A 20,914-nucleotide genomic window follows, 5' to 3' on the forward strand; every position below is an offset into this window, starting at 1 on the left:
CGAAAGTATTAGCCAACAGGTTGATGCCAGTAATCCAAAAGGTGATTCATGATGATCAAGCGGGATTTATCGAGGGCAGATACATGAAGGATAATGCAAGGCAAGTAATAGATTTATTGGAATATCTTGAGAAGAATAAACAGATTCCTGCAGTGCTGGTCTTTTTGGATGCAGAGAAGGCCTTTGATAGAGTGGATTGGAATTTTCTACTAAAGACTTTAAAAAAGATGGACTTTGGGGATCAATTTATACAGGCGATTTCAGCAATTTACCAAGAGCAAAAGGCACAGATCATTATTAATGGAAGTTTGACAACAGAGTTCAAAATTGAAAAAGGAACAAGACAGGGATGTCCGCTGTCCCCACTTTTATTTATTTTAACACTAGAAGTCTTGCTAAATACAATACGGGACTCTAATATCCTGAAAGGTATAATGATTAGGCAAGAGGATTACAGAATAAAGGCATTTGCAGACGATCTGGTTGTTACCCTATCACAACCAATGGAATCAATAATCCTGATGAAGGACATTATACAAGACTATGGTAAAGTTTCAGGTTTTAGACTGAATCCAAAAAAGACTAAAATGATAGCTAAAAACATGACACAAGATCGTAAACATGAGCTTGAAAGGAGGGCAGGTTTTGAGATTGTACCAAAGGTAAAATATCTAGGAGTTCAGGTTGCAGAATCAAACATGAAATTGTTTCAAAATAATTATGAGGTGTTGTGGCGAGAGGTGCAGAAAGACATGGAGACTTGGAAAAAACTGCAGCTGTCTCTACTTGGAAGAATAGCAGCAGTTAAGATGAACATTTTGCCAAGATTTCTTTTTTTGTTTCAAATGATTCCGGTGCTTAAAAGTGATAAACAATTGAAAGTCTGGCAAACTGGAGTGAATAAGTTCGTCTGGAACGAGAAAAAGCCGAGAGTGAAATTGAAAATTATGCAAGATGTTCCAGAAAGAGGAGGTCTTAAACTTCCAAACCTACAGTTATATTATGATGCAGCAGCTTTAACTTTAATAAGTGATTGGTTTGGAAGGAAAAAGGCTGGAATATTGAATGCAGAAAGTTTTGATCTTGAATTTGGATGGCATGCCTACTTATTTTATGATGACAAAGTTGATAAAGTATTTAAAAGCCATATACTTAGAGACTCTTTGATGAGAGTTTGGAAGAAGCACCGATTCAAATGGGATTATAAAATACCGCTATGGCTGGATCTTGGTCATATTTTGTGGAATACAAATATAATGTCACTCAGGGGGTTTTTATACAAAGAGGTTCTTTTTACAGATGCGGGCAGATGGCAGCTGAAGACATTGCAGACACTGTTGGACGAAGGGATTAATCTAACTTGGTTACAATATAATCAACTACAATTGAGATGGAAAGAGGACCAAAAAACTGGTATTATGTTGCACGAGGAAGAATTGGTTAGACATATAAAAGAGAAAGGTCCAATGCATATCAAAAGGCTTTATAATGTTTTGTTAGAAAGGGATTCAGAAACTGAATTAGTTAAAGATTGTATGATTAAGTGGGCACAAAATTTTGAAGAACCAGTGATGTTGGAAACATGGGAAAAAATTTGGGTTCAGAATGTTAAATTTACACAGTCGCAGAATTTGAGGGAAAATTTCTATAAAATGTTTTATAGATGGCATTTAGATCCCAAAAAGTTGTCATGTATGTACCCTAATGTTCAGCCAAAATGTTGGAGATGTGAATGTTTGGATGCTACGTATTATCATGTTTGGTGGACCTGTAGGAAAGTTAAGGCTTTTTGGATAAAAATTTGGTGGGTCATGCAGAATGTTTTGAAGAAAAAAATTCAATTCTCTCCACAATTGTTTTTATTGGGTATAGTTAAGGGTTTTACATTGGGTGAAACAAAACTGATCTTGTATATGATAACAGCAGCAAGATTGTTGATAGGTAAATATTGGAAAAATGAAGCTTTGCCCACTATTGAGGAATGGACTTTGAAGATGGCCAGTTTTGCAGAGATGGCGAAGATTTCAGCATACTTAAAAGATTGTTCACAAGAGACTTATGAATGGGAATGGAAAAAGTGGATAGAATATGTTCAGAACAAATATCAAACTAGAAAGTATCAAATAGCTTTTATTTGAAAATAATGTATTAGAAATATTTTAATGTAATGAGGGTAAAAAGAAAAATTATAAAGGGGAGGGAGGGGTTCAAGTTTTTACACAAGTTTTATATTAAGGGTTTTTTTTTAATTTTTTTTTACCAGATATGAGTATAATATAGGGAAGCCTGGGGGGAGGGGAGGGTTAGGGAGGGTTAGGGAGGTTGGGAAGTTTGGGGTGGGTGGTGGTGGGGGGAAAAAAGGGGTGAAAATGTAATTGTAAAACTTTTGCAATAAAAAAAAAACAGTAGAAACCAATGTAATGGTTTAGTTGCTGTATATGTACCATCCACCTCTTTTGGTAGGACATATGGAGAAACCTTAAGTATGTCTATTGAGAACAACCCCCAATTTTATTTATTTAGAATTTATCCAAAAAAATTTCATAGCATTGCAAGTTGAATTTTTAATAACCATAGTCTGATTATTCAAAAAGATTATAACTATATTTTGTTGATAGTATTACCTTAAGAAGTGGAGACTATGTTTAGAAAAGTTTCATCTTGTTTCTGCCAGCAGTTTTCACAGTCAGTTCACATAAAAACTAAAGAAGTAAACAATATTAAGGATTAGCATCAAAGCTTTAGTGAACTTTTAGATATTATTTACAGTTAAATGAAGTAGTCATGTCTTAAACTGAAATTCAAAATCAGTAAGAACAAACGAGGGTCTCTTCAGCCTGGAATGAATTCTCTAATTCAGCATTTTCCTTCAAACAGTGACCAGCTAGGAGGACCAACTCATTAACAAGGCGTGAACACAACATTAGTTTGGACCCAGTGGTGGGTTGCTCCCGGTTTGCACCGGTTCCAGCGAGCCGGTAGCGGTGACGATATGATGTCACCGAACCGGTTCTCCCCCGCCCCTCCACCACCCCCCGCGTTATTCTTACCTTTTATTTGGCCCCACCCCCAATCTATTGCTGCCTCCTGAGTCCCAGCTGATGGCTAGAGGGAAAAAAACTGTTTAAACTCTTGCTGCGGGGCTTCAAAGGGCCGCCCTACAGCAGATCAGTGTTAAAAGAAAACAAATGAGTAGCTATGCTAGGGAAAAAACAAAACTGGAAGTAAAGCAGGCTCTGCTGCAACGTGACAAAATGAGGCAGGGAGAGATTTCTTTTTCTTTTTTGCTCACCAAAAAAGATAGGTGCAAACAATGGGAAATTTAGGGCAACAGAGGAGAGTTCAAGATTTTAAAACACAAAAGAAAAAAAGCTCTATTTAACTAGGGAATTGTAATAATTGAGATACTATTAATTGTATATTGTGTTGAAAGCAGAAATGGTTAAGTTGTGGTTTGGACGAATATATGGGGGAAATTATTGGGTTTATTATTATTGGTAAATATAATTAATTGATTTGTAAGAAATTGGATTGCAAGGAAATAATTGGAATATTCATGTTCATATTGATTAATATACAAAAAAGATAGTTATATAACTAATTGATTTACATTAAAATGTTGAATTTGTATTAAACAACTGTAATATTACATAATTAACCAATGTGAGGATGGATATAAAAATAGATGACAATGGGAAGGGGTATAATATAGAATAAAAGGGAAAAATTGAATTTGATTAAGATTAGAGATGAGGATGAAGGGTAATATTGATTTTTTTAAAAAATAGATGAGGAATAAATATGGCAAAAAAGAAATATAGAAATTGTAAATTTAATTGAAATGACTAAACACTGTTTAAATTTGTGAACCGGCCAAATACTCTGTTCAAAGAAAATACATTGTATGTTTGTATGTGTGTTTCTAATTATTGCTATTTATTCATATTTGTTCTCTTTTATTCTTTAAAGTTTAACAATTCATTCTTTATCTTAATATCTTTATATTTGTTTGGGGTTGCCTTTCTTCCCTTTCATCTTTTTTATTGTACAGCAATCTTTCTCCTCAAACCTACCACCTCTCTCTTTTTTTTCCTTCTTACTTTCTCTTTCCCCCCTCTTCTTCTCCTCCCTACTTCCTCTTCCTTTCTCCTTCTCCTCCTCTCTTCCTCCCTCTCTTACCCTCACTCCTACTCTAATTTCCCTTCTCTTCCTTCCTCCCTTCCCTTCCTTCCCTCTCTTCTCCTTTCTTCATCCCTCTCTATTGCTGTATCCTTTTGTGCATATGGATTACTCAGAGGGCTGAAAAAGTTATTTTTGACTGGTCCTTGCACTTTTGACCAGTCCTCGAACTTACAACTGTCCTCACATTTTACGTTTTTTGCCCTATCTTTTGCAGTTGTGAAATGAGTGACACTGTTGTTAAGAATGCTACAATGGGCATAAATGATGACCAGTCATAAGTGCGCGGACTGGTCAAAAGTGCGAAGACCTGTCAGAAATCACTTTTTTCAGCCCTCTGGGTAGTCCTTTTGTGCATATGGACTACTCAGAGGGCTGAAAAAATTATTTTTGACTGGTCCTCGCACTTTTGACTAGTCCTCGAACTTACGACTGTCCTCACATTTTACGTTTTTTGCCCTATCTTGTCACCATGGTGAAGAGAAGCAGTTGTGAAATGAGTGACATGGTTGTTAAGAATGCTGCACGGGCATAAATATGAGGATGGTCATAAGTGTGAGGACCAGTCAAAAGTGCGAGGACCTGTCAGAAATGACTTTTTTTCAGCCCTCTGAGTAGTCCCTATATACATAGCCATGGCCACCCGGTCACATGACCAGCTAGCCACGCCCACCCAGTCACATGACCTCCAAGCCACGCCCACAAAATAAGCCACGCTCACAGAACCGGTAGTAAAAAAATTTAGAACCCACCCTTGTTTGGACCTGGAATTTATTGCCTCTAATTCTAGAAATTCCATAAAAACATGATGGCTGATAGAGACAGATAAGAGTAACTTCCAATAATTGTCTGCAATTAAAAAAAAAAGTATTCTGGAAACAACTGAAATAGAGGATGCAAAAGGAGGTTATAAATGCTTTTGATAACACAGAATATCCTTTTAAATCTATCTGTTAGCTTTCATACAAGCCCAGCTGTAAATCTGAGCTCTCCAGACATTTAATCCCTTATTCAGGAATCGGCATACTTGGCAGAATGTTCATAGACTTGACTCAGCAGGATTAGTCTGTTCATTGCAGACAAGAGTGAAGGCATATTCACATAGAAATCTGCCCACTTCAGGACACCCAAACCACATTCGATATGTAAGGTCTAAGCTCCAAGGTTTAAGGGCCACACTTTTTCTTCTCTTGGCTGTTCTTTTGATTCCTTTGGAAGGCAGCTGATGTACATTGAAATAACAGTTGTTTTTAGCACAGGAACAACTGGTTCCTATCTTGCAACCTTATTCGTTATACTATAAGCCAGCAGACCTCTCTACATCTTTACTATGGCATATTTTGTAATACAGCTGTACCTTTTATATAAACAGCTATTTTCCTTTGGACTCTCAGCAATTTTACTGGAAAAATCCAGGTTCCATGAAAGAAGAATAAGAGCCCTTCGTCTACTTTCTGATTTTCTTAATTCAGTAACACCCGATGATTTAGTTTGATAGTGTGGTTGCATATGCAAATTAGAAGGGAGGAAAGTGGCAAGCAAGAATTCAGTACTACTACTGTGTTTCCCCAAAAATAAGACCTAACTGGAAAATAAGCCCTGGCATGATTTTTCAGGATGTTCGTAATATAAGCCCTACTCCCCAAAATAAGCTCCAGTTAATATCATTAGCCAGATGGACACATTGAGTACCTTATTTCCCTGAAAATAAGATCTAACTAAAAAAAATAAGCCCTAATTCGTCTTTTGAAGCAAAAGTTAATATAAGACCCAGTCTTATTTTCGGGGAAAAACCAGTATATTGCCTTATCATTTTTTTTATTTTGAAATCCTGCAGACATACTAATACACACACTTTCTACCACCACATTTGAAACTTTTATCTCCTATAGGCCTGGGGTATGTCCAACCATAAATCCTATTTAATTCTACTTGTTCTTATCCTATGGCTTCATCCTATTGTTTAGCAGACTTTGGGCTATATTTTGCAAGGACAAGAAAATAAGAGATACAGGCTTTTTTTAATTTTTGGCAGATTTCTCAACAAATATCACTTAAAAGTTTCACTTTGCCTGAAAGGCCAGTTTTCTTTCTTCTTTATTTTTATACCAGGTATGATTGGAGCCAATGTGAAAGGACATAACTTGCCCTGTGAAAATCAACCAATTACTTCTCGACTGGCTGTAATATGTGGGACATCATCATGCCACATGGCAGTAAGTTCCAACTAATTACCAACTGTGTACATTTAGCTGATGAAAAATGAACCTTTTAACACCTTTTAATTTCTGTTGTACTCTGTTTTGAATTGTGAGGATTTTGAAGCTATTGTTCCCTTCACAGGTTTATATATCATCATGAATTTGCTATAAAGAAGCAGCCATAATAATAGTAGACAATCAGTACTGTGGAAAAGGCATATAATATAAAAGCAGTGTTAAAAATTATTCTACTCTGACTTTAGCTGGGCATTATGAAATTATCATATTTTTCGGACTATAAGATGCTCCAGACTATAAGACACACATTAGAGGAGGAAAACAAGAAAAAAAAATCTGCCTCTGCCTCCCAGCATCCATTCAGTATTCATCTGGCTAGCATCCTTGCAGCAAACAGCAAACAGCCTAGTCAGCTTCAGCACATTGCTTGTCAGGGCTCCTCTCTGTTGCGCCCACCACCGGTCAACTGAGCTGAGTTGAGCTGCTGCCGCCAGGGAACGCTGGAGCCTTCGCTGCTGATTGGTGATTGGATTTGCCTCCCGGAATACCACTGATCAGCTGTTCTAGGTGGCAGGGATCTCCGCCAACCGTTCGCCACGGCCTGTTCACCGCCACAGCCCATTCGCTGCTACCTGTTCGCTGCTGCGCCCATTCACTGCGGCCTGTTCGCCGCCTGTTTGGCAGCGAACAGATGGCAGCGGCAGCAATAGGCAGCGGCGGCGATCCCCACCACCTAGAACAGCTGATTGGCGCCGCACCAACCCCCCTCCCCCCCGGCCTCAATATTCACTCTATTAAAACGCACAGACATTTCCACCCACTTTATGACGTCTTATAGTCCGAAAAATATGGTATACCTGTGACTTGGACCCTGAGTAACCCTTGATGAAGGTTGATGATGCTACTTTATAATGGAATATTCAGTGTCTTTAGAAAAGCCCCATCGACTTTTATCCCTTCCACCTCCTTACTTAATCAATATAAATCTTTCTTTCTTTGAGAGCTCTAATGATCTATAAAATTTTGAGACAGATTGTGGCTCCAAAAGAGGCAAGATAAGCCATTTTTGCTTCCATAATTTTCCTCAGTGAATTAGTGCGAAAGCTTTTCCCTGGAGTTTTAATTACAGCTCAGAGTGTCTCTTTTTAAAATTAATATTGTTAAGCCTGAAATCAATCAATTTTTGTGTCTAGCTTTTCTATCATTTTTTATTCATTTAGAAATTATTTATGTTAACTGAAACATTGGACAAAATTTAATAAAATTGATATATACGAAGCAAAAATGGTTAGGCGTACACATTCTCTACTAATTCTAGTGTAAACATTTTGTTATCTTTATATAAATTATATATGTGGTATAAGTTAGAATTTTCTAAACTGGTATTTGTAGTCACATATATATGTGTATGTTTGCATGCAGGAAAAAAGCTATAATAAGGCAACAATAGTCTAGTATCTTAGTATTCAATTATAAAGAAAATAATTTTGACCCAGCTATTTAGATATATGAGGTTTTGCATGAATTATAGTTCCTAACAAAGGAGAATTTGAGTCTACATGTGCCCTAGATAGTTTTGTGGTAGTGGGAAATTCTTTTGAACTCTTTTGAACTTAGTTTGGAATAAACCCAGGCCAAATAAATTCATCTGGAATCATTTTGTCGTCTTATCCCTTTTTCATCTTTCCTTTCTTATGGTCCCATCTCAAACTCATGAGGATAGTAAACAGGAGAGTTGGTAGCATTGAAGTTTTGGACTTGAGGCTTGAGTCTTTTAAGTACAAGTAGTCCTCGACTTACAACAGGTCATTTAGTGACTGTTCTAAGTTACAGCAGCACTGAAAAAAATGACTTATGACCGTTTTTCACAGTTACAACCTTTGCAGCATCCCCATGATCATGTGATCAAAATTCAGATGCTTGGCAACTGTTTCATACTTATGATCATTGCAGTGTCCTGGAGTCATGTGATCCCCTTTTGCAACCTTCTGACAAGCAAAGCAGGGGTGAGATGCTCCTGGTTCGTACCGGATCGCCCGATCCGGTAGCGATGGCGGCGGGTGGTTCAGAGAACCGGTAGCAAAAATCCCTGCGGCCCCCCCCCATGCCCAGCTGAGCCGCAGGATCATCAGAGGCTTTTTTTTTTTTTACTTTTAAAAGCATTTTTTCTACAACCTCTTCCGAAGAAAAAATGCGTTTAAAAGTTAAAAAAGAAAAGCCTCTGATGATCACGCGGCTCAGCTGGGATCATCCGAGGCTTTTCAAAGCATTTTTTTCTGCAACCTCTTGGCCGAAGAGGTGGTAAAAAAAATGCTTTGAAAAGTCTCTGGCAACTCCCAGCTGAGTTGCCTGATTGGCAGAGAAGCATTTTTTAAAATGCCTCTCTGATGATCCCAGCTGAGTTGCCTGATCGGCAGAGGCTTTTCAAAGCATTAGAAAAAACGCTTTGAAAAGTTAAAAAAAAAAAAAGTTGGCCACGCCCACCCAGTCACATAAGCCCCCCCCCCCAGCCATGCCCACAGAACCGGTAGTAACAAATTTTACATTTCACCCCTGAAGCAAAGTCAATGGGGAAACCAGCTTCACATAACAGTGTGTTACTAATTTAACAAGCGCAGTGATTCACTTAACAACTGTGGCAAGAAAAGTCGTAAAATGGGGCAAAACTCACTTAACAAATCTCTCACTTAGCAACATAAAATTTGGTCTCAGTTGTGGTTGTAAGTCAAGGACTACCTGTATACTGGCAAAAAACAAAGGGCAAAGTGTTTTGAGCATTTAAATACTGAGTGTTGCTCTAATAATATATCTATGTGACTGCTAAGAGTCAGCACTAAACATTTCCTTGGTAGCATGTACCATCATAATGAATTTCTCTTAAAGAAGGTTGTTTCATAGGGAAAAAAAAGAACAAAGTTTTCATTGGCACATGTTATCTATCACCTTATAATAGATAACTAGCATTGTGTAACAATTGCTATTGGTAAGGTTGCTGACTTGTTGTTCCAGGTGGACCACTAGAATTAATTGCATTGTCAGAATAGTCAGTATGGTAGTCAGCATAATTAATTAGTTTATGCATCATATTTACATAGCTATCTATGTCACAAATTTATGACTTCAGGAGTCAATACCTATGTCACAAATTTATGACTCCGGGAGTCAATAAAAAGGATAGTCATAAAAAGTAACAATTAAAAATTCAACAATTGAAAAAAATTATTTTTTTACGTACTTAATTTGCCTATATGTTTTAAATGTTACTAAAAATAGAATAAGACCTATTGCAGTAAGTCTACATCGTGATTAGCAAACTTACACATTGGCCCCCAAATGAATCAGTCCGCAATAATTGCTTACCCTGATCAATTCTCATGATATAAAGGAAGAATGGACTAAACAAGCCATAGCAGCACAGATGTAAACAGACTGGGATTTCCAAGATTTACAGCATTGATAATCTTCATTTTGCTGAAGGGCACAGTATGTGGTCTGGTGGGTTAAGCTTGTCCCAGAGTTCCTTTCTTTTCTACATAAGAAAGGGGAAAAATAGGATGGGATAGACAACACAGTGATGTCCCAAGGTTTTGGAGAACAGTAAGCTGACTCCTTGTGTAACGGAATACAGCAGTAGCTTGGTCTAGAAAGTAAAGCAGCTTAATAAACACAGAGATTCCAGTTATCAATATAGATTCTAAAATATATCTGGCTAAATTAATTGGTCCTTTGGTCTCCAGCGTCCAATCACAGAATTTCAAAGAACAAGGCCTAAAGAGCAAGTTTCAGTTATGTATAATTAATGTATGTAATATGTGGCTGGCTATCAATACAAAGTAGGTAATCAGAAATGTAAATAATGTACAGAAGTAAACTAAATAAAAGGGCATTTGTCAGTCATGGAGTTTTTTAAAAAAAATGGATGAAGGATGTAGGAAAACGTGTAGTAAATGTATTAATTTATAATATAAATTTATATAAATTAATCCTTTCATTTTTATTAGTTAAGCAGGCCTAGAAAATGAACTGGCAGACTTTAAACTGATTAGTCTGATCATATATCTGTGAGTTACGACATTGTTAGAAAATAATGTGAAGAATGTATGTATGTATTTGAGTTTTTGCCCATGAAAAGCAATAGCAGAGCAAAGTGTTTGGCTAAACAATAGTGATAATACAATATTTTTTGGACTTGTGCAGGGTTGGAATTCTGAATGCATGGGTATATTCACAAAATACAGATAGTCCTTGACTTATGACCACAATTGAATCCCAAATTTCTATTGCTAAGTGAGATGTTTATTAAATGAATTTTGCCCCATTTTACAACCTTTCTTGCCACAGTTTTTAAATGAACCACTGCAGTTGTTAAATTAGTAACACAAGTTGTTAAGTGAATCTGGCTTCCCCATTGACTTGGCTTATCAGAAGGTGGCAAAGGATGATCACATGACCCTGGGACACTGCAACCGTTATAAATATGGGTCAGTTGACAAATATTTTAATTCTGATCACGTGACCATGGGGATACTGCAATCGTCATAATGTAAAATGTTATCATAAGTCACTGTTTTTCCGCATTGTTGTAACTTTGAACAGTCACTAAACGAACTGTTGTAAATCGAAGACTACCTGTATTTTCAAAAAATATTCACATTTTACAACATAGCAACCAGACAGCATTCATTTATTAGACGGTCTTCTTAGGATAATTTTTATATTCTCCCACTGGGATGCGGAGTGGGTCAGAAGTGGGATGATCCAGCTCGTCTGGCCAATCACTGAGTCGGATAAACTTGGCCACGCCTACTCAGGCCTCCCTTCCTTCCAGTTTATTCGACTCAGTGGTTCTGACCAGTCGCATTCGCTGAGTCTCTCACTTCTGCAGATTTTGGAGATCGTGTGTGTGTTGGGGGCTTCTGCTGATCGCAAACGACTACCTCCGTTGCCTCTCGATCATCAGAGGGACGTGAGTGTGAAAGTTCCCTTCCGCCCCCATTCTTCTTCTTAGCGCTGTGTGTGCGGGCCATTTCAGTCCTCCTGGGCTGGAAACGCCGCCGCCGCGCTCCTCTGACAGCCGCCGACTTCAGCGCCCATCAGCTGAGGGGCGCGAAGATCGCGACGCTTCGGGAACCGCCGCCGGGGGTTCCTCTTCGCCGCCCCGTTCCGCTGTCAGTCTCCGCCTCAGCGTCGATCAGCTGGAGGTCGGAGAAGCCGCAGAAGCCGCTGCCTGCCCAAAGGCTTCGTTCCGGCTTGTGGCTGCCGCCGCTCTTCCCAGCGATCGGGGAAGACGGCGTTTTGAACTGCGCTGTTCCTGCCTTGGCGTGGGGGGTGTCTGACACTTCCCCGCCAATTTTCCGTGCCGCCATCTTTCCAGCCGTTAATTAGCCGCCATTTCCGCGCGCTTCTTTCATCGGCTGCTGGGACCTGCCTGATCTCCTTCCTTGGTGAGCTCTGCACTTGCCCTATATATATAAAAAAAAAAAAAAAAAAAAAAAAGACGATTGGAATAGGTCTGGGGTCCCTTTGTGGATTTTCGGTTATTTTAAAGAATATTTCAACTATTGGCGGCCATTTTGTCTGACCCTGGAGACTTGTTCCCGGGCAGCCATTTTATCTCTCAGCATAACAGTAATACAAAAAAAAAAAAAAAAAAAAATTTCCTTGGTGGTTGGATTGCAGCGAACTTCCTAATTTATCCTTGGTTTAGGATATCTGGGAAATTACAATGGATTATACTGCCTCTTTTCAAAATAATAATAATGATGATACTTACTGTTGTTCCTTTGTGTGCAGATTCCTGCTGTGACATATATTATCCATCGCTATGGCAGACCAGTCATCTTGCAAGATGGATTCTGGCCGTAAGGCCTCCTCTAAATCAAAACATACAAAAACGTCTCATCAGCATGATTCTGATCTGACTTCGCATACCCATGGAGATAAGCCAAACCCGGATGCCGGTCTTGATTCAGGGGTTGCAGAGGAGGCTGACTTGACCAGAGCCTTCTCTCCAGAACGCCAGGACAGCCTTCATGGCTCTCCAATTAGACAGGAGGGGGACCCCTTTGATTGCTCTATCCCTGTTCAGGATCCTCCACCAAGTAATCAACCTAAGTCAGAGCTGGAGAACCTTCCACAATCAGTTCAGATATTAATTGCCAGGGCCATTTCTCATGGCATCCAAGCGGGCATCAGAGAGCATCGCTCTGTCTCTCTTGTCTCTGAGAGCCTTCATTCCAGAAGATCAAGGGTGTCTCCTGATGCCAGTCTTACAGGGTCCCCTGATCACTCCCCTGTTAGATCTAGAGGCAGTGCTGATATAGAACTAGAGGATGAACCTCAAAGGGAAGTGGATTTATCGGATGACGAATCCACTGCTCCTGATGTGCCAGCCTTTACCGGCCTTTTCCCCCAGGGACTTTTTAAATCACTGCTTCACAAGGCCAAAGTCACCTCGGGCCTAGTTGACACTGATTCTGTCCCATCAACTTCTGCCGCTTCCTCCAGTCAAGGCATATTTTCTGAACCAGTAACTGAACAACTGTTTGTCCCAGCGCCAAAACTTTTCACTGATGTGGTTCGTAAACAATGGACTAATCCAACTTCTTTTCCTACTCCTAGTGGCTACGATCGTAGAAATTACAACATGGATCCTGTCCTGACTAGTCTTTTGCAGGTTCCCGAAGTCGATGGCCCTGTGGCAGCGCTTTCATCTTCGTCTCCTTTCATCTCAGGGGACACTTCTGAGGGTCTTAAGCCGGAAGACCGTAAGTTTGATTCTTCTTTCAAGAAGGCTCACCAGGCCTCAGCTTGGGCAATTCAGGCCGCTACTGCGGCCTCATTCTTTTCACGGTCATCTCTATTATGGCTCCAGCAGCTTCAGTCCCGCTTACCAGCCCAGGAGGCCAGAGTCCATCAGGACCTAAATAAGATAATAGCTGCCACTCAATTCACCTCGGATGCCACGTTAAATGCTGCCAAATTTGCCTCGCGGGCTATGGCTTCCTCAGTCACTTCCCGTCGCCTTTTGTGGCTTAAGCCTTGGCAAGCTGACCTCAAGGCCAAATGGCGTCTAGCTTCTACACCATACTCTGGGCCTAAATTATTTGGTGCTTCCCTTGAACCATTATTAGTGGAGGACAGGGACAAAAGGAAGGTCCTTCCTTCCATTACTAGACGAGCTGATCGCAGGGCTACCCCCTACTATCGCAGGCCCCCGGCCCGTAATTTTTTCCAGGAGGGCCCCAGTCAGAGACCTTACTCACAGGGTTCCTTTCGTCCCCAAGATAGAGGTTCCTACAGGGATAAATCCAAACCCTTTGCCCCTCAGAAACGGCCCTTTCGTGGAACTGGCGGACGTCAGTTCCGCCGCCAAAAGTGACTCCCGCTTGATAGCTCCCATTGGGGGGAGGTTGAGCCTGTTTCTCCCCGAATGGGCTCGCAGTACGACAGACCAATGGGTTCTTCATATCATCGAATTCGGCCTCCCATTGGAGTTCCTCTCCCGCCCTCCGAGCCGCTTCGTGCCTTGCCCTGTCTCCAGCTCCCTCAGCAAGCGGAATTTGATGGAGATCGCCATTCAGCATCTTCTGGAGATCAATGCTGTGGAGGACGTCCCTCGGGAGCAATGGAGGCAGGGATTTTACTCGATTCTTTTCGTGGTTCCGAAGCGCTCGGGGGGATGGAGGGCGATCCTAAATTTAAAATCCCTGAACACCCATTTAGTATACCGCAAGTTCAGGATGAGTACGCTCAAATCTATCCTGGAGGGAATAAGACCCGGAGACTTCCTAGCCTCAATCGATCTCTCCGAGGCGTACCTTCATATACCTATAGAGCCAGCTCACCGGCGGTACCTCAGGTTCAGCTACGCGGGGCGTCACCTACAATACCGGGCCCTTCCATTTGGCCTGGCATCGGCCCCGCGCAGTTTCACCAAGATTCTGGCAGCCTTGATAGCTCACCTGAGGTCCGTACCAATTCGAATTCAGGCTTATCTGGACGATATTTTAATACAAGCCTCGTCCTACGACAGAGCCAGAACCAATGTATTTCTGACATTGCAAATATTACAGAATCATGGGTTTCTAGTCAACGAGCCCAAGAGTCAGTTGGTCCCTCAACAGCGCATAAATCATCTAGGCGCAGTCATAGACACGCAGGTGGGACAGGTGTTCCTCTCCCAGGAGAGGAAGGACAGCCTCAGATCTCTGATTCGGCATCTGTTACAAGATCCGACAGCTCCCAAGCTAGAATTGTCCCGTCTCCTGGGGAAACTAGCCTCATGCACAGACATAGTTCCCTGGGCTCGGCTTCATGCCCGCAGCCTTCAATGGCTGCTACTCCCCTATCAGCGGGCAAGGACAGCAGCCTCCAAATCCAAGATCAGGGTCCCCCTGTCAGTACGCCGGTCTTTGCACTGGTGGCTATCCCCGGCTCTGGACAACGGATGCGTCTTCTTGGACACACATCCACTGATTATGACTACAGACGCCAGTCTGACGGGCTGGGGTGCGCACCTGGGTTCCCAGGTCGCTCAGGGGCGATGGTCCACGACAGAAGCAAGGTCAAGTATCAATCTTCTGGAACTCAGGGCCATCCGCTTAGCTCTTCTGGCCTTTCTTCAGACGGTGCAGGGACAACACATACTAGTGCTTACAGACAATGTGTCAGCAAAGGCACATGTCAACCGCCAAGGGGGGACAAGGTCCAGGACCTTGATGCAGGAGGCTCTTCTTCTGGGGAGGTGGGCGGAATCCCACCTTCAATCCCTCAAGGCGGATCACATCGCGGGGAAGGACAACCTTCAGGCGGACTATCTCAGCCGCACCACGATAGACGCATCAGAATGGCGCCTCAGCCCCGCTCTGTTTCGGGACATCTGTCTCCGGTTCGGCCAGCCACAGGTAGACCTCCTTGCATCCCCAGAGAACGCACAGCTACGCCGATTCTTCACGCGCTACCCATCGCGGGGGGCAGAGGACACAAACGCTCTCCGTTGCCCCTGGCCCCAGGAGCTACTCTATGCGTTCCCGCCGATCCCATTGATCCCGCGGGTCCTTCGCAGAATTGTGACCGAGAGAGCGGATGTGATCTTCATCGCTCCCTATTGGCCAAGAAGGCCATGGTTCTCCGACCTCGTAGCCCTCTCAACGACGGACCCTTGGCGGCTTCCTCCGGAGAAGGTGTCCCTCAGCCAAGGGACAATCCTACACCCAGAGCCCCAGTGGCTCAACCTAACCGCTTGGCGTTTGAAGGGCTGCTCTTGAGGGAAGCGAGGTACTCAGAAGATGTCATCCGGGTGATGCAGGCTGACAAGAAGGAGTCCACCATCAGACTCTACAACATCACGTGGAAGGTATTTATTTCGTGGTGCTCTGCGCGCGAAATTAACCCGTTGTCAGCTTCTGTTCCGCAGGTGTTGGAGTTCCTCCATGATGGCTACAGCAAGGGTCTAGCGCATAATACCCTCAAGCGGCATGTTGCAGCTCTCGCCACGGTGTTGTCTCCCAGGGACGGCGTGCCTCTGTCTCATCACCTTTCCATCCGGAGATTCCTACGTGGGGTACGAAATCTGCGTCCACCCGTGGTACACCGATATCCCACATGGGACTTGCCACATGTATTGTCAGCCTTGACAGGTCCACCCTTTGAACCTCTCCGGACTGCCTCCCTTAGATTTCTAACCATGAAAGTGGCTTTCCTGGTGGCCGTGACTTCAGCTCGCCGCATTTCTGAACTGGCAGCTCTATCAGTCAGGCCAGACTTATGTGTGATACACCCAGATAGGGTAATTCTTAGACTGGACCCGGCATTCGTGCCAAAAATTAACTCACGGTTCCATCGTGAACAGGAAGTGATCCTGCCTAACTTTTGCCCGAATCCATCTCACCCACTAGAACACAAATGGCGGACCCTTGATGTTCGCAGGGCTTTAAAAATATATATCTCTCGGACCGCACCCTCAAGACGCTCCGAAGCCCTATTTATTTCCTTTCAACCTTCATCTTTGGGATCCAAAGTTTCTTCTGCCACCATAGGGCGTTGGATCCGAGCCTGTATTTCCAAAGCTTATGACTCACGATCTCTCCCCATTCCACGTCATATTACGGCTCACTCCACACGGAGTGCAGCTACTACCGCTGCTTGGGCCACGCAGGCCTCCCTCGAGGAAATTTGCCGGGCAGCTACCTGGGCCTCTCCGGTTCCATTCATCAAGCATTACCGTTTGGACACCTTTGCCTCCGCTGAGGCAGCCTTCGGACGGAGAGTCCTCCAACAGGTTCACCTGGCGCCTCGACATCGACCTTCGCAGACCTCCCGCCCGACGAAGTAGCAAGCTTGGGTATGTCCCACTTCTGACCCACTCCGCATCCCAGTGGGAGAAGAGGCGTTGGACTTACCGTGAACGCTCTTTCTCCAGGGGATGCGGAGTGGGTCAGCCCCTCCCGTCTGCGATTTTCTCCTTTGTAATTTCTAGGCTTGAGACTGTTTTGCAGATCTGCCTTCGTCGAACAAACTGGAAGGAAGGGAGGCCTGAGTAGGCGTGGCCAAGTTTATCCGACTCAGTGATTGGCCAGACGAGCTGGATCATCCCACTTCTGACCCACTCCGCATCCCCTGGAGAAAGAGCGTTCACGGTAAGTCCAACGCCTCATTTCAGTGGGACCTTTGGGAGATGCAGAAGTATTGCTCTAAATAAATGTGAGGTTCAAAATGGATGCCTTACTTTTCTGTTTTTATTGTTAACAGATTATTCAAAGAAATCAAGTGGGACAGTGAGTCTAATGGAAATCGTAGTAGATTCTAGGAGGCCACTGGTGTCCATAGATACCAGTTATTTACCCCCAATTATAACTGGAACATTGTTATGATCGGAATTCCTATTAATGTTATTCATATCTGAAGCCATAATATTGTACACAACAACCTGAATACAAGACAACTGAACACGCTTTTAGGATTTCACTATAAATATGTTCCGGCCTTAAAATGTAATTTTCTTCCACCTTACTTTATTGTAACAAGCAATGCAATTTTCTATTGATGGAATCAATGAGAAATCTGGAGTGAATATTTGAAAGGCTTTTGGTTGAAGGACCCTTTTATCTGTACCTATTTATACTGGGCCAACGACATAGAGCAATTGTATATGTCTTTTTAATGAGATATATATGCAGCTGCAGTTGGTTGAAATTAACTGTACCTTTTTTTAATTAGGTCTATAAAAATGTAAGTTTATTATCCTCCATGTTTTTGTTAAAAAAAATCTTTCTATACATTTCTCCTTTGTATCCAGGGACCCTGAGGGCAATAGAGATGAATCATCAGGTTTAATTTAATGCAGTAGGAGAGAGACACCTGTGTGGTCAAGTTGGCATGAAACAGTGGCTTTGATCTACTTCAGGTGCACTGAGCCCCAACCAGCCAGCAACAATAATATCTTTGTGAGATGATCAGAGCAGAGAATGAAATAGAGTGGTGTGGGGGAAATGGCCTGAATGAAAATTCAAGGCTTTTCTTTGTTGTGGTTCTGGCAAGCGAAAAAGTCAACTGTCAGGAGAAATTCAGCAAACATAAAACAGGGTGAAAGTGCAATGGTCAAGTAATGGGCTTCTTTCAAAGAATCTTAACAAGAAAGCATTCAAGATAATTTGATGGGTTCCCATATTTTCCTACAAGTGTAGATGGGAAGTGCCATGGAAGGAGGAGAGAGAGAGAGAAAAAAAAAGATACAACGAGAAGTGTTGGAATTCTTAATCTGATAAATAGGAGAACTTTGGTAAGTTTATGTGCTTATAAAATTGTAATATGTACACTAGGTTAAAAAACAACAACAAATCTTGTTAAATCATGTAATCTACCATGTAGAGCCTTGGTAGTACAGTGGTCTAAGGCACCCTGTTATTAAGCTGGTTATTAAGACCAGCTGCCTGCAATTACTGCAGGTTCGAATCTCGCCAAAGCTCAAGGTTGACTCAGCCTTGGACCCAGTTGTGGGGGCAATAAGCTGACTTTGTATAAATATACAAAAGAATGAAGGCTATTGCTTAGCGCATTGTAAGCCACCCTGAGTCTCCGGAGAAGGGCGGCATATAAATCAAATTAAAAAAAAAAAAAACTAGCCAAAAAACCCTGCAAATTAAATAAAGGAAGGTTTTCAATTTATCCCAGTCATTAGGCTTTTAATCAATAAAAGGCATTCCCAAATTGATTACAGTTTACTAAGGAACCTTAAGATTGCTAAACAAATCTGGATTGCTCTGTTTGTGGAGACCAAAATAATTCTCTGTCTTTCGGAAAAAAGAAACAGGCTTGTGTCCCTCTCTCCCCTCCTGTTCTCCCATTTAACATTTCTATATTAGACTGACCCTGGTTGTTAAATTTTTATTAGCTGTAGGATGTGATGAAGGACTGATATGACTTATTTTTACCTTTCTGACATTGAAAAAAGGTGGTTTCTTATGCTGAGGTTGGAGAAAACATTATAACATTGGATATCTTTCTAAATTTAGAGACTGCTCTCTGATTTTAGAGGACAAAATCTGACCTAGTATGGCCCCTGAAAGAATGGGGTTAGAATGTCAAAATATGTGATCTATTTTTCTTTTGCAAAAGTCCCTTATGCCATAGAACACATGGTTAATTATTTTGTGATATTGCAATAGGGTATTTGTGCATGAAAAGGAAGCACAAAACCTCCTTCCAATCTTCCAATCCGGTTCAAACACTGATTTTTTTTAAATAAAAAAATTAGTATTCAACTAATACTGTGTTCAAGGAACCAAGGATGGTTATATGGAGTTAAATGTATTTTTCTTAGAACCATATAAATAGCTTTCATTTTCTCCTAATTTCCATATTGTTTATTGTTTATGTTCATACTTATGGTTTCTTCTAAGTGTGCATTTACAAAGTTCATGCTGACACAGGCAGAAAAGGACAATTGTTAAATCATGTAATTTGTGCAGGCACTCCACCCAGTTTCTGAATTAAGTCTGTGTTTTCAGTTTGGAGCTGATGACTTTTGGCCTGAAAATCTTGCAGTAACTTAATTTTCTCTGATTTTATCTTTTGGACTGTTAAAAGGTCCTCTTAAAGATCAACAGGATATAAGAACCGAGAGATTGCTTGGGTGAATCTGTGTATTATAAATATCCCCAAGGTTCTCAGTTTAGTTCAAAGGGATGTCCTTTGCCTGGTTTTGTTTATATCTTTTTAAAAAACAAACTCTTAGCAATTGTGCATATTCTGATTTGTTTGATTTCCCAGCGACTCACACAGTGCTCTTTTTGCTCCACAATATCCACCCAAGCTGCCAGCTTTGTTTACACAAATAGAGTCTGGAGCACGTTTTTCAGCCCTAGAGCTTGCACAGTACGTGTCTTTCCAGAACATCCTGGGGTGGAGACCGCAGAGGCATGCTGGCTCATAGTGTTCCTACAGGCTGATTTCTGTAATCTCAGTAGGAGCCAGACCAGCGAGTGGTTTTAGTATATGTTGGCTGCAATTTGATGGCAGAACATGCCACATTGCAAAAGCATCAGGCTTCTCAAATCATTGTTGCAACGGAGTTCTTGGCTGTGCTGGAAAATGTCCGCATAGAAAGGAAACACATCACAACATGCTGCTGAATTTGATTGCATTGTGGGTAGTCCCCCCGCCCTCCAGGGACCCACTCAAAATCTGCATGGTGGATTTTCATGTTGTATTATTCACTTACGTTGTATTATTCACTAGTTTTTATGTGAGGCAGTTTAAATGTGTGATCTCCAAGAGGACAGAGTCAAATGCCTGGAGCAAAGAATTTTTCAGCCAATTGGCCATTACCCAGTGATTCACAAAAGCAGCAATTTGCTGTCCTCCACTACATTAGTACAGAGGATGGTGGATGAAGTGAGAAGTGGTGCAGGAAAATGAAAACAACCCCTCCCCCAAAAAACTCATAAAAATAATGCAGAACCATGAAACTACAATTATACAAATCCCGGTTTTTCTCAGTATTCTGTCTAACATAATAGATGAACATTCAGATGTGACAGAACATTTTATAACTTAAACTATCCTGTAGTTATTTGTTCAATATAAAATATACATGAATATTATCACATTGCCAGTGCAGAGATAAAATGGTTTGATACTTAGCTGAGATAATTTTTTTCCTGTTAAAAAACCTGGTATAGAGAACATCTAGCATTAGACGCAAACATTTAATATATATATATATGTCTTCCCAAATATGGAAAGTTAACACAGATTTTTCTCATGAATAACACATTTAAAAAGGAAATCCTCATGGAGGATTAAATATGCATTACATATCCAAAGTATATCTTGTATTAAGCATATGCAGATGAAGTACTAGTTATAAATATGTCTTTTGTAGCAAATCCAGTCCCTTTGCACTTTGTATGTTTCCCCTCAGGAGGAAAACAGTACAGATCAGTGGTGGGATTCAGCCATTTCGCACCCCTTCAGGAGAACCGGTTGTTAACTTTCTGAGCAGTTTGGCAAAC

At 41.5% G+C, this 20,914-nt stretch overlaps 1 protein-coding gene across 8 annotated transcripts in view; it reads left to right on the forward strand.

The window, feature by feature from the left end:
• The window catches only part of FGGY (FGGY carbohydrate kinase domain containing), a 167,890-nt gene that overhangs the window by 60,982 nt on the left and 85,994 nt on the right, over positions 1-20,914 (forward strand). For all 8 annotated transcript variants that reach the window (XM_087889773.1, XM_060689938.2, XM_087889775.1 and 5 more), the window contains one exon: positions 6,292-6,395. In XM_087889773.1, coding sequence (XP_087745899.1) covers positions 6,292-6,395 — 104 coding nt within the window. The remainder of the gene's footprint in view (positions 1-6,291; positions 6,396-20,914) is intronic.

Source organism: Pantherophis guttatus, chromosome 3 (genome assembly GCF_059756535.1).
Source record: "Pantherophis guttatus breed Tessera chromosome 3, ASM5975653v1, whole genome shotgun sequence".
NCBI classification, from domain to species: Eukaryota; Metazoa; Chordata; class Lepidosauria; order Squamata; family Colubridae; genus Pantherophis; species Pantherophis guttatus.